The sequence below is a fragment of the Ranitomeya imitator genome, chromosome 4 (genome assembly GCF_032444005.1).
Source record: "Ranitomeya imitator isolate aRanImi1 chromosome 4, aRanImi1.pri, whole genome shotgun sequence".
NCBI classification, from domain to species: domain Eukaryota; kingdom Metazoa; phylum Chordata; class Amphibia; order Anura; family Dendrobatidae; genus Ranitomeya; species Ranitomeya imitator.
Genome location: NC_091285.1, coordinates 313,927,733 through 313,953,518, shown reverse-complemented (window position 1 = coordinate 313,953,518; position 25,786 = coordinate 313,927,733). Strand labels below are relative to the sequence as shown.

Sequence of the window (25,786 nt, the reverse complement as noted above, 5' to 3'; positions counted from 1 at the left end):
CAGACCAGCCTGGTTCTGTTTCTTCCCGGCTTGTTGCTTTTTTTCCAGCATGTCTGATTGGTAGGTAGCCTTATTTAGCTCCACACACACTCGGCACCATTAGTGTCTGTGACCGTAACCCCATTTTCTCATCTCTAGATGCAAATCCGAGTAGTCTATTGTTTTTGGGGCCATACAAGTATACAATTATACCTAGGTATGTGTTCACTGTACACCAACTCTCCCCTCGGCATATCACTTCACCGCTCGTGTTCCACAAAGTAGTCCTCTCACACTCCCTCTTGGACCTATGTCCTCAGCGTACCAACGGCTTTTCCATGTTAGAACTTGCAGCCTATGATTTAAAGAATTATGTATGTATATATATATATATATATATACACCTGTATCCACGCAAGTTGAATGTCCTCCAGGGTCATTGTTCTCTCTCCTCATTTTATGACCTGTGTCTCCGTGATGTATATACTTTTGTTTCTGTTTTGTTTTTGTCTTTCATATGTACAACACATTTATTGTTTTTTGTTCTGTATATAATTCCTTTTTTGTAGCACACTGATGAAGGTCCAGTATCGACCGAAACGTTTGTGATTTACTGTATGTAATAAATCCCCACTTTTTTGCATCACAACACCCTGGAGTGTGCTAGTCACTTTATATTGTATACGTTCAGGTTTGGGCACCTATGACTGTGCACCTCCCCTATTTAGGCTGTGCTTAGCATCTTCTATATCACATTCCACCTCTGTCTCACCTAGCCATCCCTGTGTCTGCATCATTTTCAGTTATCTTCTTGTCTCGTTTCTTTCCAGTCCACACCAGTCCATCCAACGTCTTTTCTCGCTCAGTCAGAACCATGCTCTCCCTCTCTCTTTTGAACCTCCTATTTCCTGTCCCCAGGTGCCAGCTTCTGTGGCAATAGTCTCCCTTGGGCCTGCCCCTAACGCTCCCTGCATTGGGGGTGGTCCACCTGGCTAGCTCACCCTTGGGAGGTTCGTTGTCGCGGATCTGCGGCTTCACTCTAGGAGTTCCAAAACTTTACAGTAACAGCACATCGGGACACCAGATTGTAAGTGGGGTGGAGTGTGGAATGGTGATGTTTTTTCTATCAGAAACAGTGATGATGCAGTAATTTAATCCTGATGTTTTCTGTTCTAAATGATGTTCATGCAGTAACTTCGTTCAGCCACCGGTCACCCTTGAGTTTATACTGTGATATAGAGATATATATATATATATATATATATATATATATATGTGTGTGTGTTGGGGGGAAAAACTGGTACCTGTGATCTATTGTAAATTAGGCGGGAGGCGGGTGTGGAGAACCACATGTCACAGGCACAGTATAACCCCGTGTAGGCCCGTTACATGACATCACTGGAGGTTCTCAAACAAACTTTCTGTCATACAGGGAGTAGGTAAAAAAATAAAGCAGTCAGAGTAGTAAGGGAAAGATAGTGACTTTTTAATTAAAATATATTAGAAAAGATATTAGATTATGAGTGTGACATTAGAGATTTAGGATTAAACTATATGTTAGTTTCAGATCACCCTTTTAATGGTGGTAATTCTGCGGAGATGTGTCACGTGAATATATTTGTGTGAATAAATGTGGAAATAGAGTTCTAAAACCTAAGAGGAACAAGTACAAACTCAAAAAAGCTTGTGGAAGAGAAGCGAGACAAGAGGCACAGAGCATAATATAATGCACGCATTATCCAAATTTTTTGTTCCCATTTCAATTACATAGGTTTCTTTTTTTTTGGCCTTTAATGGATTATTTGAAGAAAAGATCAATCCCTTCAGTCAATCTGGTTTAATAAAGTACTTTCCATAAGCCACATCATTGGTGCAGGATTTAAGCATATAATTCCTCACTATTTGTTTTTCACAGGCAAGTAGTTGTAAAAGAATATGGCATTATTAAATGTAAGGTTACATATTATAAATTAAAATTAATTCACTCACTATAAATTAAAATGATGAAATACACATATTAGCAATTTATACAGAAGCTAACTAGAATTTTAGACAGCAAAATGTAGTATTTTCATAAAGACACCAAATACTATTTGACTGCAAAATGTGAAAAAACTATTCTCATCAAGATTATACATTTATATCATGAGATATGTAATCAATTTAGAGATCAAACATCTGCATATATGAAATTTGTTTTGAAGGTTCCAAAAAAATGTTTGTCAAAGATTTAATTAGCGCATATCGGAATATGCTAAGTACTGCATTATATAAATACAATTATTAATCATTATTATTAATATGTTGCATCATGCCCAGGAGTTAAATGAAATGTCAGCATTACAGTAGTGTATCAATCACATATTAACTCAGTATTGATCTTACCCTTTGACCAGGATTAATTGAGAATGAGATATTTTCCAGAACAGCATGACCTCCTTCCTCATACTTAGCAGACAGGTTTTTAACAGTCATCTGACCCCCAGATGGCCAGTCTGGATCTTTCTTGGTGTATTCATTCTCAATGATGAGAACCTCTGACAAATTCTCCGTATTTTTATTGTTACTTGGCATATCTTCTCTCGGGAGATCAATAAACTTAAAGATTCTGCTAACTGAACGCATCTTAAAAAAAATAATGAACTTTGTTGATTTACTGATTTGGGATTACAAATGTGAAATAATGTAAAGTATCAACATCACAACTGATTATGTACAAAGCAGATACTTGTAGGTGCTAAACAGGATGACTACCCAAAGATGTCCAAGGCCTCATCCAGACATCCTGTTTTAACGTACATGTTCCATCTTTGATTTTCACGGATAGATAACGTAGCCATTTTATGGAGTTATTGACATGTATTTTTTGGAGATCATGTGTCCAAAAAAAAAAAACAGAGTAATGTGTCCATTTTTGATAATTGAACATGAAGTCTGTGAAAATCATGGATGGGGTCAATGTACAATCGATGAACTGTCTATGATTAACACTGTAATGTACAGGAGACGATTTATAAGTTGTATATTTGTACATGAAACACTGACGGTAAAACTGACACTGCTTAAATACTGATGGAATTCAGATCCAAAACACTGATAAAACTCAGACTGTTATTTACCGTACATACGGTATATAAAAAATGACTAATGTCTGAATGAGGCCTTAGGCAGGCCATCTGAAATATGGGCATAGGCAATAATTGTAGACTTGTAATGATAAAAACCCTACACAATCATATAGTGCTGCTTTTTTAGTGAATTTTAGAAAAGGGAAAGAATGAACGCAAGCGTGACATAATACTGAATAGAACTACAGCCTCTCATCCGGCACTGATCGTCCATGTACAGTATGTCATTTTTGTGAGAATATGGGGAAATATACACTGCTCAAAAAATAAAGGGAACACTTAAACAAGAGAATAGAACTCCTAGTAAATCAAACTTCTGTGAAATCAAACTGTCCACTTAGGAAGCAACACTATTTGATAATCAATTTCACATGCTGCAAATGGAATAGGCAACAGATGGAAATTATTGACATTTATCAAGACACACTCAATAAAGGAGTGGTTCTGCAGGTGGGGACCACAGACCACATCTCAGTATTAATGCTTTCTGGCTGATGTTTTGGTCACTTCTGAATGTTGATTGTGCTTTTATACTTGTGGTAGCATGAGACAGACTCTACAACCCACACAAGTGGCTCAGATAGTGCAGCTCATCCAGGATGGCACATCAATGCGAGCTGTGGCAAGAAGGTTTGCTGTGTCTGTCAGCATAGTGTTCAGAGGCTGGAAGCCTACCAGGAGACAGGCCAGTACACCAGGAGACGTGGAGGGGGCCGCAGGAGGGAAACATCCAAGCAGCAGGACCGCTACCTCAGTCTTTGTGCAAGGAGAGAACTGCCAGAGCTCTGCAAAATGACCTCCAGCAGGCCACAAATGTGCATATTTCTGCACAAATGGTTAGAAACCGACTCCATGAGGATGGTCTGAGTGCCCAACGTCCACAGATGGGGGTTGTGCTCACAGCCCAACACTGTGCAGGATGCTTGGCATTTGCCACAGAACACTAGGATTGGCAAATTTGCCACTTGTGTCCTGTGCTCTTCGCAGATGAAAGCAGGTTCACACTGAGCACATGTGACAGACGTGACAGAGTCTGGAGATGCCGTGGAGAGCAATCTGCTGCCTGAAGCATCCTTCAGCATGACCGGTTTGGCAGTGGGTCAGTAAAGGTGTGGGGTGGCATTTCTTTGGAGGGCTGCACAGCTTCCATGTGCTCGCCAGAAGAAGCCTGACTGCCATTAGGTACCAAGATGAGATCCTCGGACCCCTTGTGAGACCATATGCTGGTGCGGTTGGCCCTGGGTTCCTACTAATGCAAGACAATTCCAGACCTCATGTGGCTGGAGTGTGTCAGCAGTTCCTGCAAGATGAAGGCATTGAAGCTATGGACTGGCCCGCCCATTCCCCAGACCTGAATCTGATTGAACACATCTGGGACATCATGTCTCGCACCATACACCAAAGTCATGTTGCACCACAGACTGTCCAGGAGTTGGTGGATGCTTTAGTCCAGGTCTGGGAGGAGATCCCTCAGGAGACCATCCGCCGCCTCATCAGGAGAATGCCAAGGCATTGTAGGGAGGTCATACATGCACATGGAGGCAACACACACAACTGAGCATCATTTCCTTGTCTTGAGGCATTTCCACTGAAGTTGGATCAGCCTGTAATTTGATTTTTCACTTTGATTTTGAGTATCATTCCAAATCCAGACCTCCATGGGATATTCATTTTGATTTACATTGATCATTTTTATGTTTTATTAGTCTCAACACATTCCACTATGTAATGAATAAAGATTTGCAACTGAAATATTTCATTCAATGATATCTAGGATGTGGCATTTTAGTGTTCCCTTTATTTTTTTGAGCAGTGTATATATTGACAATCTAGTAAATACAGCCCACAATGGAAAACATAACATTAACCCTCTCATTTATGCTCAACACCAAGTTGATGAGCTACTGAGAGACCACACCAAAAATCTAAGAGGACACTCCAAAATATAAATCATCATACCCAGAGAAAAATGGAGTACATATCCAAAGTAGTGTAAAAAGATATACATTTATTACATACTATATCAAAAGACAAAACTTACATAGCAAATCCACAAAATTGTTACATGCTCAGCGAGGAAAGCAAGATAGAACAAAGACCATGTGACCTCCTAACACTGCTAAATACATAAAAAGTAAAGTGCTTCGTGCTGTATAAGTAGATGGGAAAACGAAACACCAGTGGGGCTGCACTGTGTGGACCACCTGATACTGCGATATGGGTAAGGAACCCAGGGCTAGGTATTTACTTAGGATGATGAGACATTTGTGATTGCGGGTTTCTCTATGGATGTATATGCTAGACATACTAACCACCCTGTCCTGGTGTTTCATTTTCGCCAGGAGTATGTAAAACGCATGCATACCCCTTGGTCCCAGGTCTGAAACCGGTGTGCCCTGGGAGGATTGATAAGTCTGCAGTCATTCAGAGTGACTGAAGACTTATTGATTTGGACTGGACAACCCCTTTAATTTTGAGAAAATTATGGCCATGATTAATCAAAGCAATTTTGACAGAATTCTGGCGTATGCCGCTCATCAGACTCTCCTGATTCATAAAGAGGCGCACATTCGTTCATAAATCAGAAACACCTGACTCTACCAAATCACTGATTTTCTTGCCTATCTTGATGAATCAGGGCCTATATATGTTAAAAATGTCACTAATCACAAAACATCTTCAGTCTAGGCTGACTAATGTTTCCAGTATTTACTCACCAAACTATCCACATCAATACTTGAATTTACTGCCCATTGTAGAGTATTCATGATATTCATGGCCAGAGTCAAAACAATTCCAACTTTCGCTTGTCCAGCACCTGAAAGGCATGACATGGTCATAAAGACTGACTAAAACAACTCGTGGGAATTTTTTTGCTCACCGCTTTCACCGATATTTTAGCTTAGTGGTAGGATGCCTCCATCAGCCTGATATACTTAATACCAAAATTGGTGTAAATACAGGGCAAATGTAAGATGCACTGACTTTTGGCTCATCAACAGCCAGAGAGATGTATCAAAGTTATTGAGAAGCATGTACCTCTTAATAAAATTAGATGGCAAACTTTAGTGAACTAAAATAGGATGCATCTGATATTATTAAGTGGCGCATGTTAACTTCATAATGAAATGCCCATCTCAGTACATAATACTGTGCATGCACTGCCCAGCCTTCTCGTGAGTAGAGAATAGAGGATGCTTGGCATGTGTGGGTGTAAAGTGTGGTTGGGCAGCGCATGTACAGTAGAACACTCGAGCCAGTGCCTTTAACGGGGTATCTAACTGCAACAGCAAGAAAAGTGGTGATCTAAGCAGGCGCTATATTATTGGGTGGCTCCTGATGTCACAGCCACATTGAGCTGTCACTCAAAGAGTGAGAGGAGCTAAGGATGAAAATAACCTCAGGAGACAGAGTTTCGCTAAGTGCTCTAGGTGTGACAAAGCACTTAAAACTTAATTTGGAGTTTGAAAAATCATGCATTTCTCAGGATTTATGCAAAGAATAGCATAAAGGTACTAATACATTTATCTTTCTTTGACCTACATGCCCATATAAACCGTTCAGGGGGTCTGACCTTTCTGATAGATTCCCTTTATTGTAAACAATGACCACATGTTGTCACATGAATGACTCAAATATAATAAATAATAAATTACTTAGGACAAACACAGCAAACTAAATGTATGAAAATGGTGAAAGCTGTATATAGGGCATACAGCATTTCTCATCCTCATGCCAACTTAGGCTGGGTTCACATTTTTCCTGTGCACTTTGTACTTCATCTGGCTTCCATTCATTTGCTGTCCATCTTTTTTTAGATGGTCACATCTACCATAGTCTACCATACAGTAAGAATGTGAACCACTACGTATTATTGGTGTACATAGAGGCCCCCAAAGAGCTGAACGTCTACCATAATAATACAATTTATGACTCTTCTAAGCCAGGCTTCCTTTTTCTAGCTACTTTATAATTTGTTATCTCACCAAGAATAGGAGAATTTTTCATTTTTGCGCTTTTTTCTCTTGTTTTCCAATATACATATTTTTTTTACCATTCCATTGACAAAAAAAAGTTGGTTCAGAGCACGATTTTCTGACATCCCTCATTTATTTCTGTCGCCAGACATAAAGTACAGATAACATTTTTATCGCTTTTTATTGAATTTTATTTTTTTGTGATGTGTGAGTTGGGGGTGAAGAGTAACAGAAAAAAGCCATTTTTGCATGTCAATTTTATTTTTCTGTCTGTTTTGATATTCATTGTGTGGGATAAATATTTTTCTATTTTGTCAGTTTGGGCGATTACATATGTGGCAATGGCAACTATTTTAATTTTTCTTAGTTTTTTCATTTTACTCTTTAAGCATGGAAAAAAAGGCTGGTGATTTAACCCTTTAGTTTTTAATATTTGTTTAAAATATTTTAATGTATTTTTACAATTTTTATCATTCCCATCAGGGAACTTGACTTTTTTTGACCATACCATACACTGATATAGAGAAGTATTGCAGTTTATTGTACAATTCCTGGTTTCATTTGATGCCCAGCTACAGGTTGGGTTTCATAGGAGTATTATCATGGCTGACATTTAGGCTTTCAGAACGCCCTCAGCTGGTATGGTGACCACTGAGACAACCGCCATGTTGGAGGACTTTTTAATGCCGCTGTCATGCTTGACAGCAGCATTTAAGAGGTTAAACTGATGGAATCAAAGCGCTAACATATTCTGCAGTGCTTTGCAGTTTTTGTACACATTATTATCACTGTCCCCGATGGGGCTCACAATCTAAATTCCCTATCAGTATGTCTTTGGAATGTGGGAGGAAACTGGAGAACCTGGAGGAAACCCAAGCAAACACGGGGAGAACATTCAAACTCCTTGCAGATGTTGTCCAAGGTGGGATTAGAACCCAGGACTCCAGCTCTACTGAGCCACGAAATATAGCTGGCAACCAAGCTGTACAGAGCAGGCTCAGCTCCTGAGCCTGCGCCATATAGTGATGGAGCAATGAAATAAAAAATAAAATTGGAACACAATTTATTTAGCAAATGTTTGAGCAATTTTTGACAGAATTCTAATATTTTACGTATATTTTATATTTTACGTACCGTAATAGCTGAATAACTGTAAAAGTAATTCATGGTATACTGTACCTGATGTCGCAATCGAGATAAATGAAACAGCACAGAAAAAGATGACGAAGATCATTTCAATAGTCATTTGGAACCATCGAAGCGTGGACAGGTAGAGAAACCAGTTTGCTGTATGCAAATTTAGTGCCTTATGAAAAAGGGTTTCAAAATATGGCTGCCGTCCAAAAGCTCTTAGAGTCCACAAACCTTTTAAACTGGTTATCAAATGAGTGAATATTGGACTGCGTGCTGTGAATGGAAAAGGAATTTATTTATTAACATGCATCACTTCATTTTCACAAAAAAAATATTATAAACAGAAAGATTGCGAGAGACACTCAGATTTTAGGCTGGTGCAAAACCATCCAATATTTAAGAGTTGGTTAAAATAATGTGAGTGCGTAATGGCAAGACAATCTGTTACACCTGTGTGAAACATAATTGGACATGCTTTACAACCTACTACTGCTGGTAATTGTGAATTTCCATGTGGGGCAATACAAATTTTACAGTTGTACAAAAATTGAGGAAATTACACTAATTTTGCAATTTAAGGGATGGGCATTAAAAAAATGATCACTTATGTTACTGTTTCAGCTCTTAGGCTGCCTTCACACTGTGTGTTTTTCTTCACCATCACATCAAATTTTTGTGCCTAATATGGATCAATGTACAGATATGAGGCCATGTTAATAAGGAGCTACTGTATGTTAGGCTATGTGGCTATTCACACAGGCAAACATGTGTTACGTACGTTTTCGAATAAACTCTTGTAAACCTGGCCTTAGAGCTTATGACAACCCTCTATGCACTGCTGTTCAGGCTTCATGAGGTGCCAGACATACGTAGATAAGTGTCCCACAGGAAACAATGGAAACCAGCAAAAAAAAACAACTCTTTATGAATATGAAGGCATACTGATGTTGATTAGTAGTCTCATGCATCTCACAAATGGTCATGTCCATGAGGGATTGCAACTTTTCATGGATCCAGCCATAAAAATTCTGCAAGTATTTAGGCCCCATACCCCTTGACTAACGTCTGCCATACTCACCGATATTGATGTACTCAGCTGACTGTCTAATATGTATGGATCCCTGACTCATCACAGATGATGTATGGAGAAATAAGAATCTCAGACTGCCAATCCTTTTGTTGGCTAAGAAAATAAGCCACTACCGAAGGAGTCTCAATTTACTGTCAGTCAAAGCACTGTTTTTTTTAGAATTATAGCATAATTTTCTACTTAGTGTATAATATCAGTATTCTGATAAATTGTAATCTAGTACAAATACTTTATAAACTATAATTATACACAGTGATCAAAATCTTAGGCCCCTTTCACACATCAGTGTTTTGCCGTCAGTCACAATCCGTTGGCTGGACGGATCAACGGGTCCGTTGCAGGTTGTGAAAAACTGATGCGACAGATCCGTTTTTTTGAACAGATCCGACTAGTGGAGCTGGCTAATTGGATCAGAGCATGCTCAGTTAAAGAAAACGTCATTCCGTCATTTGACTGATCTGGCGCCATAGGCTTCCATTCAAGCAAACAACGGACGGCGACAGATCCGTCGCTATCCGTTTTTTCGACATACACAAAAAATGTTACTTTGTCCGTTGTCTCTGGCAGCTGGACAAACAATTTTTGACGGATATTCCTCACTGTAATGAGCGGGACCACGTGACCGCTCACACAGCACAGGCTGCAGCTGCTGAGAGGAGACATCGCTGGAGCTGGGTGTCGGTGAGTATTTCCTGGCAAGCGGGGGGGGGGGGGGGTTGGGCGCACAGGGGATGGGAGGCGGGAGGGGACGCACAAACTTTATTTTTAAGGGAAAAGAAGAAAAAAAAGATTATTCATTCCTTCTCTCCAGCGAACGCTGCTGGGAAGAAGGGATGAATACCGGCTTCAGCACCGCACGCAGGGGACAGCGCTTAACTGCCGCACGTGTGCCACACTGATGTGCTACATAAGCACACGGACACACGGACATGGATAATTCCGGTATCGATTTTTCCGGTACCAGAATTATCTGGATGTGTGGGACAGGCCTTACATAAAATCATGAGAAGACTGATAATGTTGGAAGGGAGCAGGAACATGCATGTTAAATTTAAACATCTAATAGAGCTTTGACTTGCTTTACTCCATAGAAAGTAGAGATGAGTAAACTTGTTAAGAAAATGTTCACCAATCTCAAATACGGCACGAATGTTGCACATTCAGATTAGAGTTCGTATTTCCAAGCTTTTTTCCTAAAAATCTGCAAAAGTCGTATAAGTTTGGTAAATGACCGAGTTCACTAAGTGCTCTTTCAGACGTCTGTGTTTCTGGTAGCAGCACGGGCTGCAAAACGTCCAGCACACATGCACACTGATCCCGGTGTCATCAGTGTGACACGTACTGGTGCCTGGGAATCAGCGATACTGTTCACGTTGTTCTCCTGCGCTGGGTGCTGAAGTGAAGACAGCTCACATCACTGTTCCCTGCTAGCACTGTTGCTAATGTTGACTTTTTCTCCCTGTGCTAGTGGTCATCTCACCGAAGTCACCTCAGTTCAGGCTGGGACCGCAGCCTCATTGACCTGCGGTAAGGTAACCTTGATGATGTCACCGCTGGTCACTGATGATGTGCTCACCGCAGCTCATTCCTCAGTGGTTCTCAGCCTGGACGGTCACATCTTGGCACAGTCCAGGTTGAAACCTGTTTATCCCCAGACATGGATTACATTATGGTACCGAATGACGAACAGGTGAGGAACATGGTTGTTTTTTTTTATCTTTGATTTATTACAGGAGACCATGGCTACAGTGGAATGGGTGATGACACAGGTATGATTTAATTTAGGTTCATTAAAGGAATCTGTGTCACTCTTTTAATCAAAAGGACTTTATTCTGGCTGTATGTCATGGGCTTGATGTCACCGGACAATGCAAATGTGACATTAACCCCACAAATATGAACTTCACTTGCCACCACCAAAAGGCAAGCAGGAAGACCTGGGCAAAGCACCAGAATTGGCGCATCTAATAGATGCGTCATTTCTGGGGCGGCTGTGGGCTGCTATGTTTAGGTTGCGGGGGACAATATCCATGGCCCCTTACCAGCCTGAGAATACTAGCCCCGAGCTATCAGCTTTAGCTTGGCTGCCTGAATTTAAATAATTAAGAAAAACAGCGTGAGGACCACTCTATTCTTGATAACCAGCCTTGTTAACGCAGACAGCTGAGGGTTGCAGCCCGTAGCTGTCAGTTTTGCCTGGCTGGTTATCAAAAATACAGGGGAACCCATGTAATTTTTTTTATTTATTATTTATTTATAGTGCAATTGATGGGTCAACTGATGCCACTTTTCCTGGTGTCTGTCCCTAATTTTAGTTGTTTTGACAGCTTTTGGCCCCCCTGAAGGTATTGTCTAATAGTTTGGTTTTGCCTTCCATTAAAGTCATTGGCGTTTGGGTATGTTACTAGAACCATTCATAGATCATGTTCGGTGAACATTGGGATGTTCCCCATTCCGAACCGAACCTTAAAAGATTCGCTCATCTCTAATACAAACCACATGAACGCCTGGCAGAATACATCATGCATGTGTATTGTTGGCGAAATATGCTCGGCTTCTATGCTACCAACCCATGATACACATGCATGCTAATTTTTGCCAAGCATTTATGAGGTTTCAATAGGAAGAGTAAAATATGTCAGATTGGGTGCTGAAATTTAAAGGAAAACTGTCAGCCAGATTTTACCCCCAAACAATTAATATATGCATTTAACTCATTCAAAGACAAGTCTAGCAATACCTTTACACTGGCAGTCCACTCCCATTATTGACAAATCAGCACTTGAATTATGCAAATGAGATTGAAGATCTGAATTCTATGTCACTCCAGCTCTATTCCCTGCCCTGCACTGTCTCCCCTTGCTTGACTAACAGTCTCTATGCTATGTGACTTCAATCAAAGGAGCTGCCAGACAAGCAGAAGAAGACAGCAGTGAGTGGGGAATAGAACTGGAGTGACATAGAAGTCAGATCTATAAATAGCTCTTCATCTTCATTTGCATATCAATTCAAACTCTGACTTCTCAGTAACAGAGGAAACGGACTAGCCATGTAAAGATATTGCTGGACTTGTCTTTGAAACAGATACATTCACATATAAATAGTTTGGGGGGGTGAAATCCTACTGACAGATTCCATTTAACATGCATTATCCTTCTCTACCCTCAAATTACCTGGTGAGAAAGAGTCGGGAGGCCCCAGCACATTGGATGGTGACTAAAGGTACCTTCACATTCAGCGATGCTGCAGCGATACCGACAACGATGTCGATCGCTGCAGCGTCGCTGTTTGGTCGCTGGAGAGCTGTCACACAGACAGTTCTCCAGCGACCAACGATGCCGGTAACCAGGGTAAACATCAGGTTACTAAGCGCCAGGGCCGCGCTTAGTAACCCGATGTTTACCCTGGTTACCAGCGTAAAAGTTAAAAAAAACAAACACTGCATACTTACCTTCGCTGTCTGTCCCCGGCGCTGTGCTTTCCTGCACTGACTGTGAGCACAGCGGCCGGAAAGCAGAGCGGTGACGTCACCGCTGTGCTTTCCGGCTGGCCGGCGCTCACAGCCAGTGCAGGAAAGCACAGCGCCGGGGACAGACAGCGAAGGTAAGTATGTAGTGTTTGTTTTTTTTAACTTTTACGCTGGTAACCAGGGTAAACATCGGGTTACTAAGCGCGGCCCTGCGCTTAGTAACCCGATGTTTAATCCTGGTTACCAGTGAAGACATCGCTGAATCGGCGTCACACATGCCGATTCAGCGATGTCTGCGGGAGTCCAGCGACGAAATAAAGTGCTGGACTTTCTGCAGCGACCAACGACATCACAGCAGGATCCTGATCGCTGCTGCCTGTCACACTGAACGATATCGCTATCCAGGACGCTGCAACGTCACGGATCGCTAGCGATATCGTTCAGTGTGAAGGTACCTTAACTCTAGCGGCTTAGACTAGCTTTTCCCTAATGCACAGAAGGGCTTTAAGGTCAGCATTACATAAATATTTATATATGTTGAGAAGGTCAATTTTATATGTTGGTGTCATAGCTAACTACCTGTATCTGCACTTTAGTTGGCACACTTCACACCTACGATCTTAAAGTCTGTGAGCACAGAAGAATTTAGGGTGTGGGCCTCTATGAACAATTGCCCTGTCAATCCTCATCTATTAACATCAGTATTAAAACACCCTCCCTAAATTCCATGTGAACAACCTAAATCAATATGTATATTAGGAAGAATAAATGAATGTTGGAAGAGGAGTAGATAGCATTCTGCCAACAGGAAAGGTATATATGCATTTTAGATAATGTTCCTCTGTTGTCCTTACCTTCAGATTCTAACTGTTTTAATTGCTGGGAAGTATGCAGAAAATATGATCTTAATAAGATAAAAGCAATAATCACAGGAACGGTAGCCAAGAAGATATAAGGCTCCAAAATGGAAACCACTGTGATTGCCCCAATGACTATAAGCACCAACTGGAAAGAGAAAAGATAGAATGTTTTAACATGGATTACTGCTTAACAAAAACACACATGGAAAGAAGTGTTTGTTCAAAAGACACTCACCACAGAACATGCTCCGCTACAGTATAATCACACTATCTACTATTTAAATATTTACTTTAAGTGTATTAGATCCTGCACTGCCCCCATTTAATAGATAATAATTTATAATAATAATTTTTATTTATATAGCGCCAACATATTCCGCTGCACTTTACGTTATAGAGGGGACTTGTAAGGACAATAGACATTACAGAATAACAAACACAGATCAAAACAGATACAAGAGGAATGAGGGCCCTGCTCGCAAGCTTACAATCTATAGGAAAAGGGGAGACACGAGAGGTGGATGGTAATTGCTTTCGTTGTTTGGACCAGCCATAGTGTAAGGCTCGGGTGTTCATGTAAAGCTGCATGAACTGGTTATCAGCCTAAGTATGTAACAGTACAGACACAGAGGGCTATTAACTGCATAAAGTGAATGAGAACATGATGCGATGTTATAACTTATTGCCTATAGGTGAATCAATCCACACAATAGATGCCTATGTCATTGCCCACAGTGTAACCCAATATATTCCTGCAGTGCTTACGGAGGTGTAACCAGCAGATCCTGTAGCCCTGTGAAGGGACTTGTATGAGTCCTGTGTTCTCATAGGGCAGAGAGAATTTTGTGGGGTTCTCATGTGGCAGAGAGAATTTTCGATCTCCCCTCAAGCACGAGGGAGTAACTACTACACCTAGCAGCACTATATGTAAGGCCGCTGTCACACATGCGAGTTTTACGGACGTAAGAGCGCAGAATCTACGTCCGTAAAACTCGCAAAAAATACGGCACAATTATTCTCTATGCCCCTGCTCCTATTTGCCGTATTTTACTGATCAGTATTATACGGCTTTCTACGGCCGTACAAAATCGCAGCATGCTGCGTTTGTCACCGTACTGCGCAAGAAATACGCCAATGAAAGTCTATGGAAGCGTGAAAAATACGGATTACACACGGACAAGCAGTGTGACTTGCGAGAAATACGCAGCGCTGTTAGAGAGAAAAGCCGGTAATTCAGTGCGGTGTACAGTAAAATCACACTGACAGCTTACAGTAGAATAGATAGAATAAATGTGTACACATAGAATAGGTATATATATATATATATGTCAGTGAGACACATATATGTATATATATTAATATTTATTCCAGCGCTATACAGCTTGAAAGCCGGTAATTCAATTACCGGCTTTTTCCTTCTCCTTCATAAAACCCGACATGATTTGAGACATGGTTTACATACAGTAAACCATGTCTTCTCTCCATTTTTTTTGCAGATTCCACACTACTAATGTCAGTAGTGTGTATCTGCAAAATTTGGCCGTTCTAGCTCTTAAAATAAAGGGTTAACTGGCGGAAAAAATTGGCGTGGGCTCCCGCGCAATTTTCTCCGCCAGAGTAGTAAAGCCAGTGACTGAGGGCAGATATTAATAGCCTGGAGAGGGTCCACGGTTATTGGCCCCCCCCTGGCTAAAAATATCTGCCCCCAGCCACCCCAGAACAGGCACATCTGGAAGATGCGCCTATTCTGGCACTTGGCCACTCTCTTCCCATTCCCGTGTAGCGGTGGGATATGGGGTAATGAAGGGTTAATGCCACCTTGCTATTGTAAGGTGACATTAAGCCTAATTAATAATGGAGAGGCGTCAATTATGACACCTATCCATTATTAATCCAATTGTAGTGAAGGGTTAAATAAAACACAAACACATTCTTTAAAATTATTTTAATGAAATAAAAACAATGGTTGTTGTAGTATTTTATTCAACGCCCAATCCAGTCACTGAAGACCCTCGTTCTGTGAGTAAAGAAACATAATAAACCAACAATATACTTACCCTCCGCAGATCTGTAACGTCCAACGATGTAAATCCTTCTGAAGGGGTTAAAACATTTTGCAGCAAGGAGCTGTGCTAATGCAGGCTGCTCCTCGCTGCAAAACCCCAGGGAATGAGGCTAAAAATAGATCAATGATCTATATTTAGCATCATTTGCGGTGAGGCGCCCTCTGCTGGCTGTTCATAGATCGTGGGAAATTACCTAGAAAGCCAGGGAGCCAGGGAGCTTTCTAGGTAATTTCCCACGATCTATGAACAGCCAGCAGAGGGCGCCTCACCGCAAATGATGCTAAATATAGATCATTGATCTATTTTTAGCCTCATTCCCTGGGGTTTTGCAGCGAGGAGCAGCCTGCATTAGCACAGCTCCTTGCTGCAAAATGTTTTAACCCCTTCAGAAGGATTTACATCGTTGGACGTTACAGATCTGCGGAGGGTAAGTATATTGTTGGTTTATTATGTTTCTTTACTCACAGAACGAGGGTCTTCAGTGACTGGATTGGGCGTTGAATAAAATACTACAACAACCATTGTTTTTATTTCATTAAAATAATTTTAAAGAATGTGTTTGTGTTTTATTTAACCCTTCACTACAATTGGATTAATAATGGATAGGTGTCATAATTGACGCCTCTCCATTATTAATTAGGCTTAATGTCACCTTACAATAGCAAGGTGGCATTAACCCTTCATTACCCCATATCCCACCGCTACACGGGAATGGGAAGAGAGTGGCCAAGTGCCAGAATAGGCGCATCTTCCAGATGTGCCTGTTCTGGGGTGGCTGGGGGCAGATATTTTTAGCCAGGGGGGGGCCAATAACCGTGGACCCTCTCCAGGCTATTAATATCTGCCCTCAGTCACTGGCTTTACTACTCTGGCGGAGAAAATTGCGCGGGAGCCCACGCCAATTTTTTCCGCCAGTTAACCCTTTATTTTAAGAGCTAGAACGGCCAAATTTTGCAGATACACACTACTGACATTAGTAGTGTGGAATCTGCAAAAAAAATGGAGAGAAGACATGGTTTACTGTATGTAAACCATGTCTCAAATCATGTCGGGTTTTATGAAGGAGAAAGAAAAAGCCGGTAATTGAATTACCGGCTTTCAAGCTGTATAGCGCTGGAATAAGTATTAATGTATATACATATATGTGTCTACTGACATATATATATATATATATATATATATATATATATATATATATATATATTCTTTTCTTTTTGGGACACATGGATCACTTCTATAGCGGTATGTTGGTTTTGCAAGCCTGCGAGAAAACCACGCAGTACGGATGCCATACGGATTACATACGGAGGATGCCATGCGCAAAAAACGCTGACACAGCCTGCCTACGGAGGAGCAACGGACCATTTTTTGGGGGACTTTTCAGCGTATTACGGCCGTAATATACGGACCGTATTGTTTTACGCTGTGTGTGACGCCGGCCTTACTCAGATAAACGGAGAGTGAAATGAACGGCACTAGAGGCAAACTAGTTCTAATGGAATAAGACTCTGATGAGAAGCCGAACTGCAGGTGCCACGAAGCTGGTGGGTATAAGGTGCTCTGCATACCAAGCATATAAGCTGAATATAAGTCCAGGTAAAAAGAGTGAGTGCCGCATATTTTTCTCTTTTTACCTGGACTATATGTTACTACCCTACCTTACTTTCAGCTAAGGCCTCGTTCACACTTCTGTCTTCCAAATCTGCAAGACGTTGAAATGACGGATCCTGTGCAGAAAACGTGTGCATTGGGCCAGTCTTTCTGACCGACCCGTCAAGGCTATGTGCACGTGTTGTGTATGCGTCTTCGCAGCGGTTTTCCGCTGAGTTTAATAAGGAATTCAAAATTAGGCCAGCCGGTTATCTCTTATATGCTCATTATTAATTACCTAATAAACTTCCACCACATAGCTTGTCTGTTAACATAAAAAAAATACATACAAAAAAAATGGTTCCATATTTTTCTGGAGATTAACCCTATAGCCGCAGCAAAGGTGGCAACTGAAAAAAAAAACCTTTAAGACTTAAGAAAAAAAAGTACACTATACTCACCTCCCTGGTTCTTCCATGGTACCTCTGCTCAGTCCTCTTTGAGTGTTAGGCTGCCGTCACTTTAGCAGTATTTGGTCAGTATTTTACATCAGTATTTGTAAGCTAAAACCAGGAGTGGGTGATAAATGCAGAAGTGGTGCATATGTTTCTATTAGGCCGGGATCACACTACAGCGAGATACGGCCGAGTCTCGCTGGTTAAAACCAAGCTCTGGCACCGGCATTCCAGAGCGGAGCGTGCAGCTCCATGTATTGCTCTGTGGCCGCACGCTCCGCTCTGGAGTGCCAGTGCCAGAGCTTGGTTTTAACCTGCGAGACTCGGCCGTATCTCGCTGTGTGTGATCCCGGCCTTATACTTTTCCTATAATTGTTCCACTCCTCGTTTTGGCTTACAAATACTGAGGTAAAATACTGACCAAATACTGCTAGTGTGACGGCAGCCTAAGGCTTCTTTCACATTTCCGTCGGTACGCGGCCGTCGCTAAGCGTCGGCACCACATACCGACGGACGTTGTTAAAATTCAGCACAATGTGGGCAGCGGATGCAGTTTTTCAATGTATCCGCTGCCCATTCTAAAGTCCCGGGAAGGAGCTAGAGATCTCCGCCTGGGCATGCGCACTCCAAAGTGCAGAATGCGACGTACAAAAAAACATTCCCTTGAACGATTTTTTTGTGATGACAGTCCGCCAAAACACGACGTATCCAGTGCATGACGGACGCGACGTACGGCCATACGTCGCGATCCATCGGCAATACAAGTCTATGGGAAAAAATGCATCCTGGGGGCACATTTTCAGGATGTGTTTTTTCCCCAAAACGACGCATTGTGACGGATCTAAAAAGACGGAAGTGCGAAAAGTAGCCTTAGGCTGAGTACACATGTCACAAATTTGCTGTAGATTTTCTGCACAGACTCAACACCGCAAATAAGCAGCAATTTACAGTAGTATAAGCTAATAGCTTTTTTAAAAGCTCAGTTACACATTGTGGCAAAAAATCAGTGCGAAAATGAAAGCATGGTGCAGATCTCAAATCTGTGCATGCTCATTATTATGTGGATTTTTATTGCAGTTTTCACTCTTTTCATTGCTTAATAAATGTAGTTGGGTGAGTGCAGCAGCCAAAACCACAAAATCTGCAAGTAACACATGTGGATTAGTTATGGATTAGATACCAAATACGTAGTGGAATTTTTTGCTTCATGGGAATGTAGCCTGAAACTTGCAGTAGCTCACAGGCTGCAATGGTCACATGGGACAAGAAAGCACCACAGGACGCCAAAGTAAATAGAAACTGCCACAGAAGAACTAGGGTGGGTGAGAAAACTTTCTGAGGCCGGTTTCACACGTCAGTGGCTCTGGTACGTGAGGTGACAGTTTCCTCACGTACCGGAGACACTGACCCACTTAGACACATTAAAATCAATGTGTCTCTGCACATGTCAGCGTGTTTTCACGGACCGTGTGTCCGTTTGGAAAATACGGAGACATGTCAGTGTTTGTGGGAACGCACGGATCACACGGACCCATTAAAGTCAATGGGTCCGTGTAAAACACGTACCGCACACAGATGCTGTCCGTGTGCAGTCCGTGTGCCATGCAGGAGACAGCGCTACTGTAAATGCTGTCCCTCCAGCTTGTGGTGCTGAAGCCCCATTCATTTCTTCTCTCCAGCAGCGTTCGCTGGAAAGAAGGAATGAAAAATTTTTTTTTGTTGTTGTTGTTGTTAAAATAAAGTTCCCGGGAATCTGCCCCCTCCCACCCCCTGTGCACCCGCCCACTGGCATTAAAATACTTACCCAGCTCTCTTGGCACTTCCATCCTCTCAGCGTCGCAGCTCTTCCTGTATGAGCGGTCACGTGGTGCCGCACATTACAGTGATGAATATGCGGCTCCACCTCCTATGGTTGTGGAGCCGCATATTTATCACTGTAATAAGCGGCACCACATGACCGCTCATACAGGAAGAGCTGCGACGCTGAGAGGATGGAAGCGCCGAGGGAGCTGGGTAAGTATTTTAATGCCAGCGGGCGGGCGCACAGGGGGTGGGAGGGGGCAGATTACCGGGAACTTTATTTTAACAACAACAACAACAAAAAACTGATTTTTCATTCCTTCTTTCCAGCGAACACTGCTGGGAAGAAGGAATGAATTCTGGATTCAGCATCCAAAGCAGGGGGCAGCGCTTAACTCTAGCGCTGTCTCCTGCACGGTGCGTGTGGTACCCAGTTGGCACACGGACGGCACACGGCTGCCGCACGTGTGCCACACTGATGTGCCAGGTAAGCACACGGACACGGATAATTCCAGTACCGATTTTTCCAGGACCGGAATTATCTTGACGTGTGGGACAGGCCTGATACAGCTTTCTGATACAACTTTACAACTTTTTGATATTTGGTCATGTGTGAATTACATGAATTTTTGATGATTTTCTGCTGCAAAAATGCCCTTAAACCACATGTGTGTTTTTCCCCTGTGAATTTTCTGCATCTAATACAATTTTATGGAGTTCTATGGGGAAAACCTGCAAATAAAACTTATGAGAGTTTTAGAGAAGTTGACATATTGCAGATGGTCAGTTTCTGTGGTGTAAAAAAAAGCACAATGGGCAGAAGATTTCTATAAATCCCTCCAATTTGCTGGAACTGTAAGACGCTGCATTAAACTCACCAAAAACCCATGGTAGGAACAATGCCTAAAAATGCGATTAAGCACCTGTCACTTATTCATCGGGATGCTTGTTAAGTGTCCATCCTACTGATGTGGTATCAATTGGCTGTGCTCAATACCTGACAATATCTGGTAAGTGACTAATTAATGCCACATCCGTATCGGTTGTCACCCCCATGAAAAAGGCATATCGACCATGTACTTGAAAAACAGATGCCTGGATGAGGCCTTAAGGGGAATATGTCAGCAGGTTTTTGTTACCTCATCTGAGAGCAGCATCATGTAGGCAAAGAGAAGCTGAATCCAATGAGGTATCACTCAGTTTATGGGGTGTGGCCATTTTGACTCAGAGTTCTTAAATTTAGCAATACAGCAGAGCTGAGGAAGCTAACCCCGCCCACACCAGGCTCTTAATGTACTATGACTATAGGCAATGAGATGCCAATCAGAGGAAAGGGCAGAGTTGAACAAGGAGGCAGACACTACTGTGTCCCAGCAATGATAAACTCCTGGTGCTAAAACAATCATTGCAAGTAAACAACAGGATGGAGATTGATAAGAGAGGCATCACTGAAGTCTGTGTTTTAACCCCTACAGAATGCTGTCTTCAGATTACGTAGCAAAAAATTGCTAATAAATTCCCTTTAACCCCTTTACCCCCAAGGGTGGTTTGCACGTTAATGACCGGGCCCAATTTTTACAATTCTGACCACTGTCCCTTTATGAGGTTATAACTCTGGAACGCTTCAATGGATCCTGGTGATTCTGACATTGTTTTCTCGTGACATATTGTACTTCATGACAATGGTAAAAATTCTTTGATAGTACCTGCGTTTATTTGTGAAAAAAATGGAAATTTGGCGAAAATTATGAAAATTTCGCAATTTTCCAACTTTGAATTTTTATGCAATTAAATCACAGAGATATGTCACACAAAATACTTAATAAGTAACATTTCTCACATGTCTACTTTACATCAGCACTATTTTGGAACCAAAATTTTTTTTTGTTAGGGAGTTATAAGGGTTAAAAGTTGACCAGCAATTTCTCATTTCTACAACACCATTTTATTTTAGGGACCACATCTCATTTGAAGTCATTTTGAGGGGTCTATATGATAGAAAATACCCAAGTGTGACACCATTCTAAAAACTACACCCCTCAAGGTGCTCAAAACCATATTCAAGAAGTTTATTAACCCTTCTGGTGCTTCACAGGAATTTTTTGAATGTTTAAATAAAAATGAACATTTAACTTTTTTTCACAAAAAATTTAATTCAGCTCCAATTTGTTTTATTTTACCAAGGGTAACAGGAGAAAATGGACCCCAAACATTGTTGTACAATTTGTCCTGAGTATGCCAATACCCCACATGTGGGGGTAAACCACTGTTTGGGCGCATGGCAGAGCTCAGAAGCGAAGGAGTGCCATTTGACTTTTCAATGCAAAATTGACTGGAATTGAGATGGGACGCCATGTTTCGTTTGGAGAGCCCCTGATGTGGCTAAACATTGAAACCCCCCACAAGTGACACCATTTTGGAAAGTAGACCCCCTAAGGAACTTATCTACAGGTGTGGTGAGCACTTTGACCCACCAAGTGCTTCACAGAAGTTTATAATGTAGAACCGTAAAAATAAAAAATCATATTTTTTCACAAAAATTATCTTTTCGCCCCCAATTTTTTATTTTCCCAAGGGTAAGAGAAGAAATTGGACCCCAAAAGTTGTTGTACAATTTGTCCTGAGTACGCTGATAGCCCATATGTGGGGGTAAACCACTGTTTGGGCGGATGGGAGAGCTCGGAAGGGAAGGAGCGCCGTTTGACTTTTCAATGCAAAATTGACAGGAATTGAGATGGGACGCCATGTTGCGTTTGAAGAGCCACTGATGTGCCTAAACATTGAAACCCCCCACAAGTGACAACATTTTGGAAAGTAGACCCCCTAAGGAACTTATCTAGAGGTGTGGTGAGCACTTTGACCCACCAAGTGCTTCACAGAAGTTTATAATGCAGAGCCGTAAAAATAAAACAAAATTTTTTTCCCACAAAAATTATTTTTTTAGCCCCCAGTTTTGTATTTTCCTGAGGGTAACAGGAGAAATTGGACCCCAAAATTTGTTGCCCAATTTGTCCTGAGTGCGATGATACACCATATGTGGGGGGAACCACTGTTTGGGCACATGGGAGGGCTCAGAAGGGAAGGAGTGCCATTTGAATGCAGACTTAGATGGAATGGTCTGCAGGTGTCACATTGCGTTTGCAGAGCCCCTAATGTACCTAAACAGTAGAAACCCCCCACAAGTGACACCATTTTGGAAACTAGACCCCCTAGGGAACTCATCTAGATGTGTTGTGATAGCTTTGAACCCCCAAGTGTTTCACTACAGTTTGTAACACAGAGCCGTGAAAATTAAAAAAAAAATCTTTCCCCCCAAAATTATTTTTTAGCCCCCAGTTTTGTATTTTCCCGAGGGTAAGAGGAGAAATTCGACCCCAAAAGTTGTTGTCCAATTTGTCCTGAGTACGCTGATACCCCGTATGTTGGGGGAAACCACCGTTTGAGCGCATGGCAGAGCTCGGAAGGGAAGGAGCGCCATTTGGAATGCAGACTTAGATGGAATGGTCTGCAGACGTCACATTGCGTTTGCAGAACCCCTAATGTACCTAAACAGTAGAAACCCCCCACAAGTGACCCCATATTGGAAACTAGACCCCCCAGGGAACTAATCTAGATGTGTTGTGAGAACTTTGAACCCCCAAGTGTTTCACTACAGTTTATAACGCAGAGCCGTGAAAATAAAAAATCCTTTTTTTTCCCACAAAAAATATGTTTTAGCCCCGAGTTTTGTATTTTCCCAAGGGTAACAGGAGAAATTGGTCCCCAAAAGTTGTTGTCCTATTTGTTCTGAGTACGCTGATACCCCATATGTTGGGGTAAACCCCTGTTTGGGCACACGGGAGAGCTTGGAAGGGAAGAAGCACTGTTTTACTTTTTCAACGCAGAATTGGCTGAAATTGAGATCGGACGCCATGTCGCATTTGGAGAGCCCCTGATGTGTCTAAACAGTGGAAACCCCCCCCAATTATAACTGAAACCCTAATCCAAACACACCCCTAACCCTAATCCCAACAGTAACCCTAACCACACCTCTAACCCAGACACACCCCTAACCCTAATCCCAACCCTATTCCCAACCGTAAATGTAATCTAAACCCTAACTGTAACTTTAGCCCCAACCCAAACTGTAGCCCTAACCCTAGCCCTAACCCTAATCCTAACCCTAGCCCTAACCCTAGCCCTAACCCTAGCCCTAACCCTAGCCCTAACCCTAACCCTAGCCCTAGCCCTAACCCTAGCCCTAACCCTAGCCCTAGCCCTAACCCTAGCCCTAACCCTAGCCCTAACCCTAACCCTAGCCCTAATGGGAAAATGGAAATAAATACATTTTTTTAATTTTTCCCTAACTAAGGGGGTGATGAAGGGGGGTTTGATTTACTTTTATAGCGGGTTTTTTAGCGGATTTTTATGATTGGCAGCCGTCACACACTGAAAGACGCTTTTTATTGCAAAAAATATTTTTTGCATTACCACATTTTGAGAGCTATAATTTTTCTATATTTTGGTCCACAGAGTCATGTGAGGTCTTGTTTTTTGCGGGACGAGTTGACGTTTTTATTGGTAACATTTTCGGGCACGTGACATTTTTTGATCGCTTTTTATTCCGATTTTTGTGAGGCAGAATGACCAAAAACCAGCTATTCATGAATTTCTTTTGGGGGAGGCGTTTATACCGTTCCGCGTTTGGTAAAATTGATAAAGCAGTTTTATTCTTCGGGTCAGTACGATTACAGCGACACCTCATTTATATCATTTTTTTATGTTTTGGCGCTTTTATACGATAAAAACTATTTTATAGAAAAAATAATTATTTTGGCATCGCTTTATTCTCAGGACTATAACTTTTTTATGTGTTTGCTGATGATGCTGTATGGCGGCTCGTTTTTTGCGGGACAAGATGACGTTTTCAGCGGTACCATGGTTATTTATATCTGTCTTTTTGATCGCGTGTTATTCCACTTTTTGTTCGGCGGTATGATAATAAAGCGTTGTTTTTTGCCTCGTTTTTTTTTTTTTTCTTACGGTGTTTACTGAAGGGGTTAACTAGTGGGCCAGTTTTATAGGTCGGGCCGTTACGGACGCGGCGATACTAAATATGTGTAATTTTATTGTTTTTTTTTTTTTATTTAGATAAAGAAATATATTTATGGGAATAATATTTTTTTTTTTTTTCATTATTTTGGAATATTTTTTTTATTTTTTTTTTTACACATTTGAAATTTTTTTTTTTTACTTTTTTACTTTGTCCCGGGGGGGACATCACAGATCAATGATCTGACAGTTTGCACAGCACTCTGTCAGATCACTGATCTGACATGCAGCGCTGCAGGCTTCACAGTGCCTGCTCTGAGCAGGCTCTGTGAAGCCACCTCCCTCCCTGCAGGACCCGGATCCGCGGCCATCTTGGATCCGGGGCTCGAGCAGGGAGGGAGGTGAGGAGACCCTCGCAGCAACGCGATCACATCGCGTTGCTGCGGGGGGCTCAGGGAAGCCCGCAGGGAGCCCCCTCCCTGCGCGGTGCTTCCCTGCACCGCCGGCACATTGCGATCATCTTTGATTGCGGTGTGCCAGGGGTTAATGTGCCGGGGGCGGTCCGTGACCGCTCCTGGCACATAGTGCCGGATGTCAGCTGCGATAGGCAGCTGACACCCGGCCGCGATCGGCGGCGCTCCCCCCGTGAGCGCCGCCGATCGCGCTGGACGTACTATCCCGTCCATGGTCATAGGGGCCCACCCCACATGGACGGGATAGTACGTCCGATGTCAGAAAGGGGTTAAGGAGTTCAATAATTGCTAGAGATACAAAAGTTACACACTTTATACTGTACTCACCTGTATGAAGTCAAACATTGTCAGAGGCAGCAGATCATCTAAGATAGCGATATCCTTTGAAAATCTGTTAAGGATCCGCCCTGAAATTTGTAGAGCAAAAAGCCAAATTAATCTCATTGTTTACTTTGCTACATTATGTGAGATATTCTCCATACAGAACATCATGTCAAATTAAAGAGAAAATATGGTGCAATTAAAGTAAAATGTTTCATTATGCAGACTAAACAGGCTGCCCAGCGTTTCATGAAAAAGCAAAACACTCTTTCGCTAGGTGAATAGATTTTTTGGTTTGAACCAAAGATCATCATTTTCTGCTGCACAGTATCTTGTGTTAACAGAACCTCGCTGCTGGCAGCCTATGTGTACTGAACCACCCATTACAGATTACTCAGTGGGCATCTGAACGC

At 42.0% G+C, this 25,786-nt stretch overlaps 1 protein-coding gene across 1 annotated transcript in view; it reads right to left on the bottom strand.

Annotated features, from left to right (window-relative positions):
* Positions 1–25,786, bottom strand: part of CFTR (CF transmembrane conductance regulator) — a 268,329-nt gene that overhangs the window by 87,077 nt on the left and 155,466 nt on the right. The window contains exons 18-22 of the mRNA XM_069764852.1: positions 25,380–25,459; positions 13,632–13,782; positions 8,264–8,491; positions 5,825–5,925; positions 2,365–2,604 (exon numbers count right to left, since the gene is read on the bottom strand). Coding sequence (XP_069620953.1) covers positions 2,365–2,604; positions 5,825–5,925; positions 8,264–8,491; positions 13,632–13,782; positions 25,380–25,459 — 800 coding nt within the window. The remainder of the gene's footprint in view (positions 1–2,364; positions 2,605–5,824; positions 5,926–8,263; positions 8,492–13,631; positions 13,783–25,379; positions 25,460–25,786) is intronic.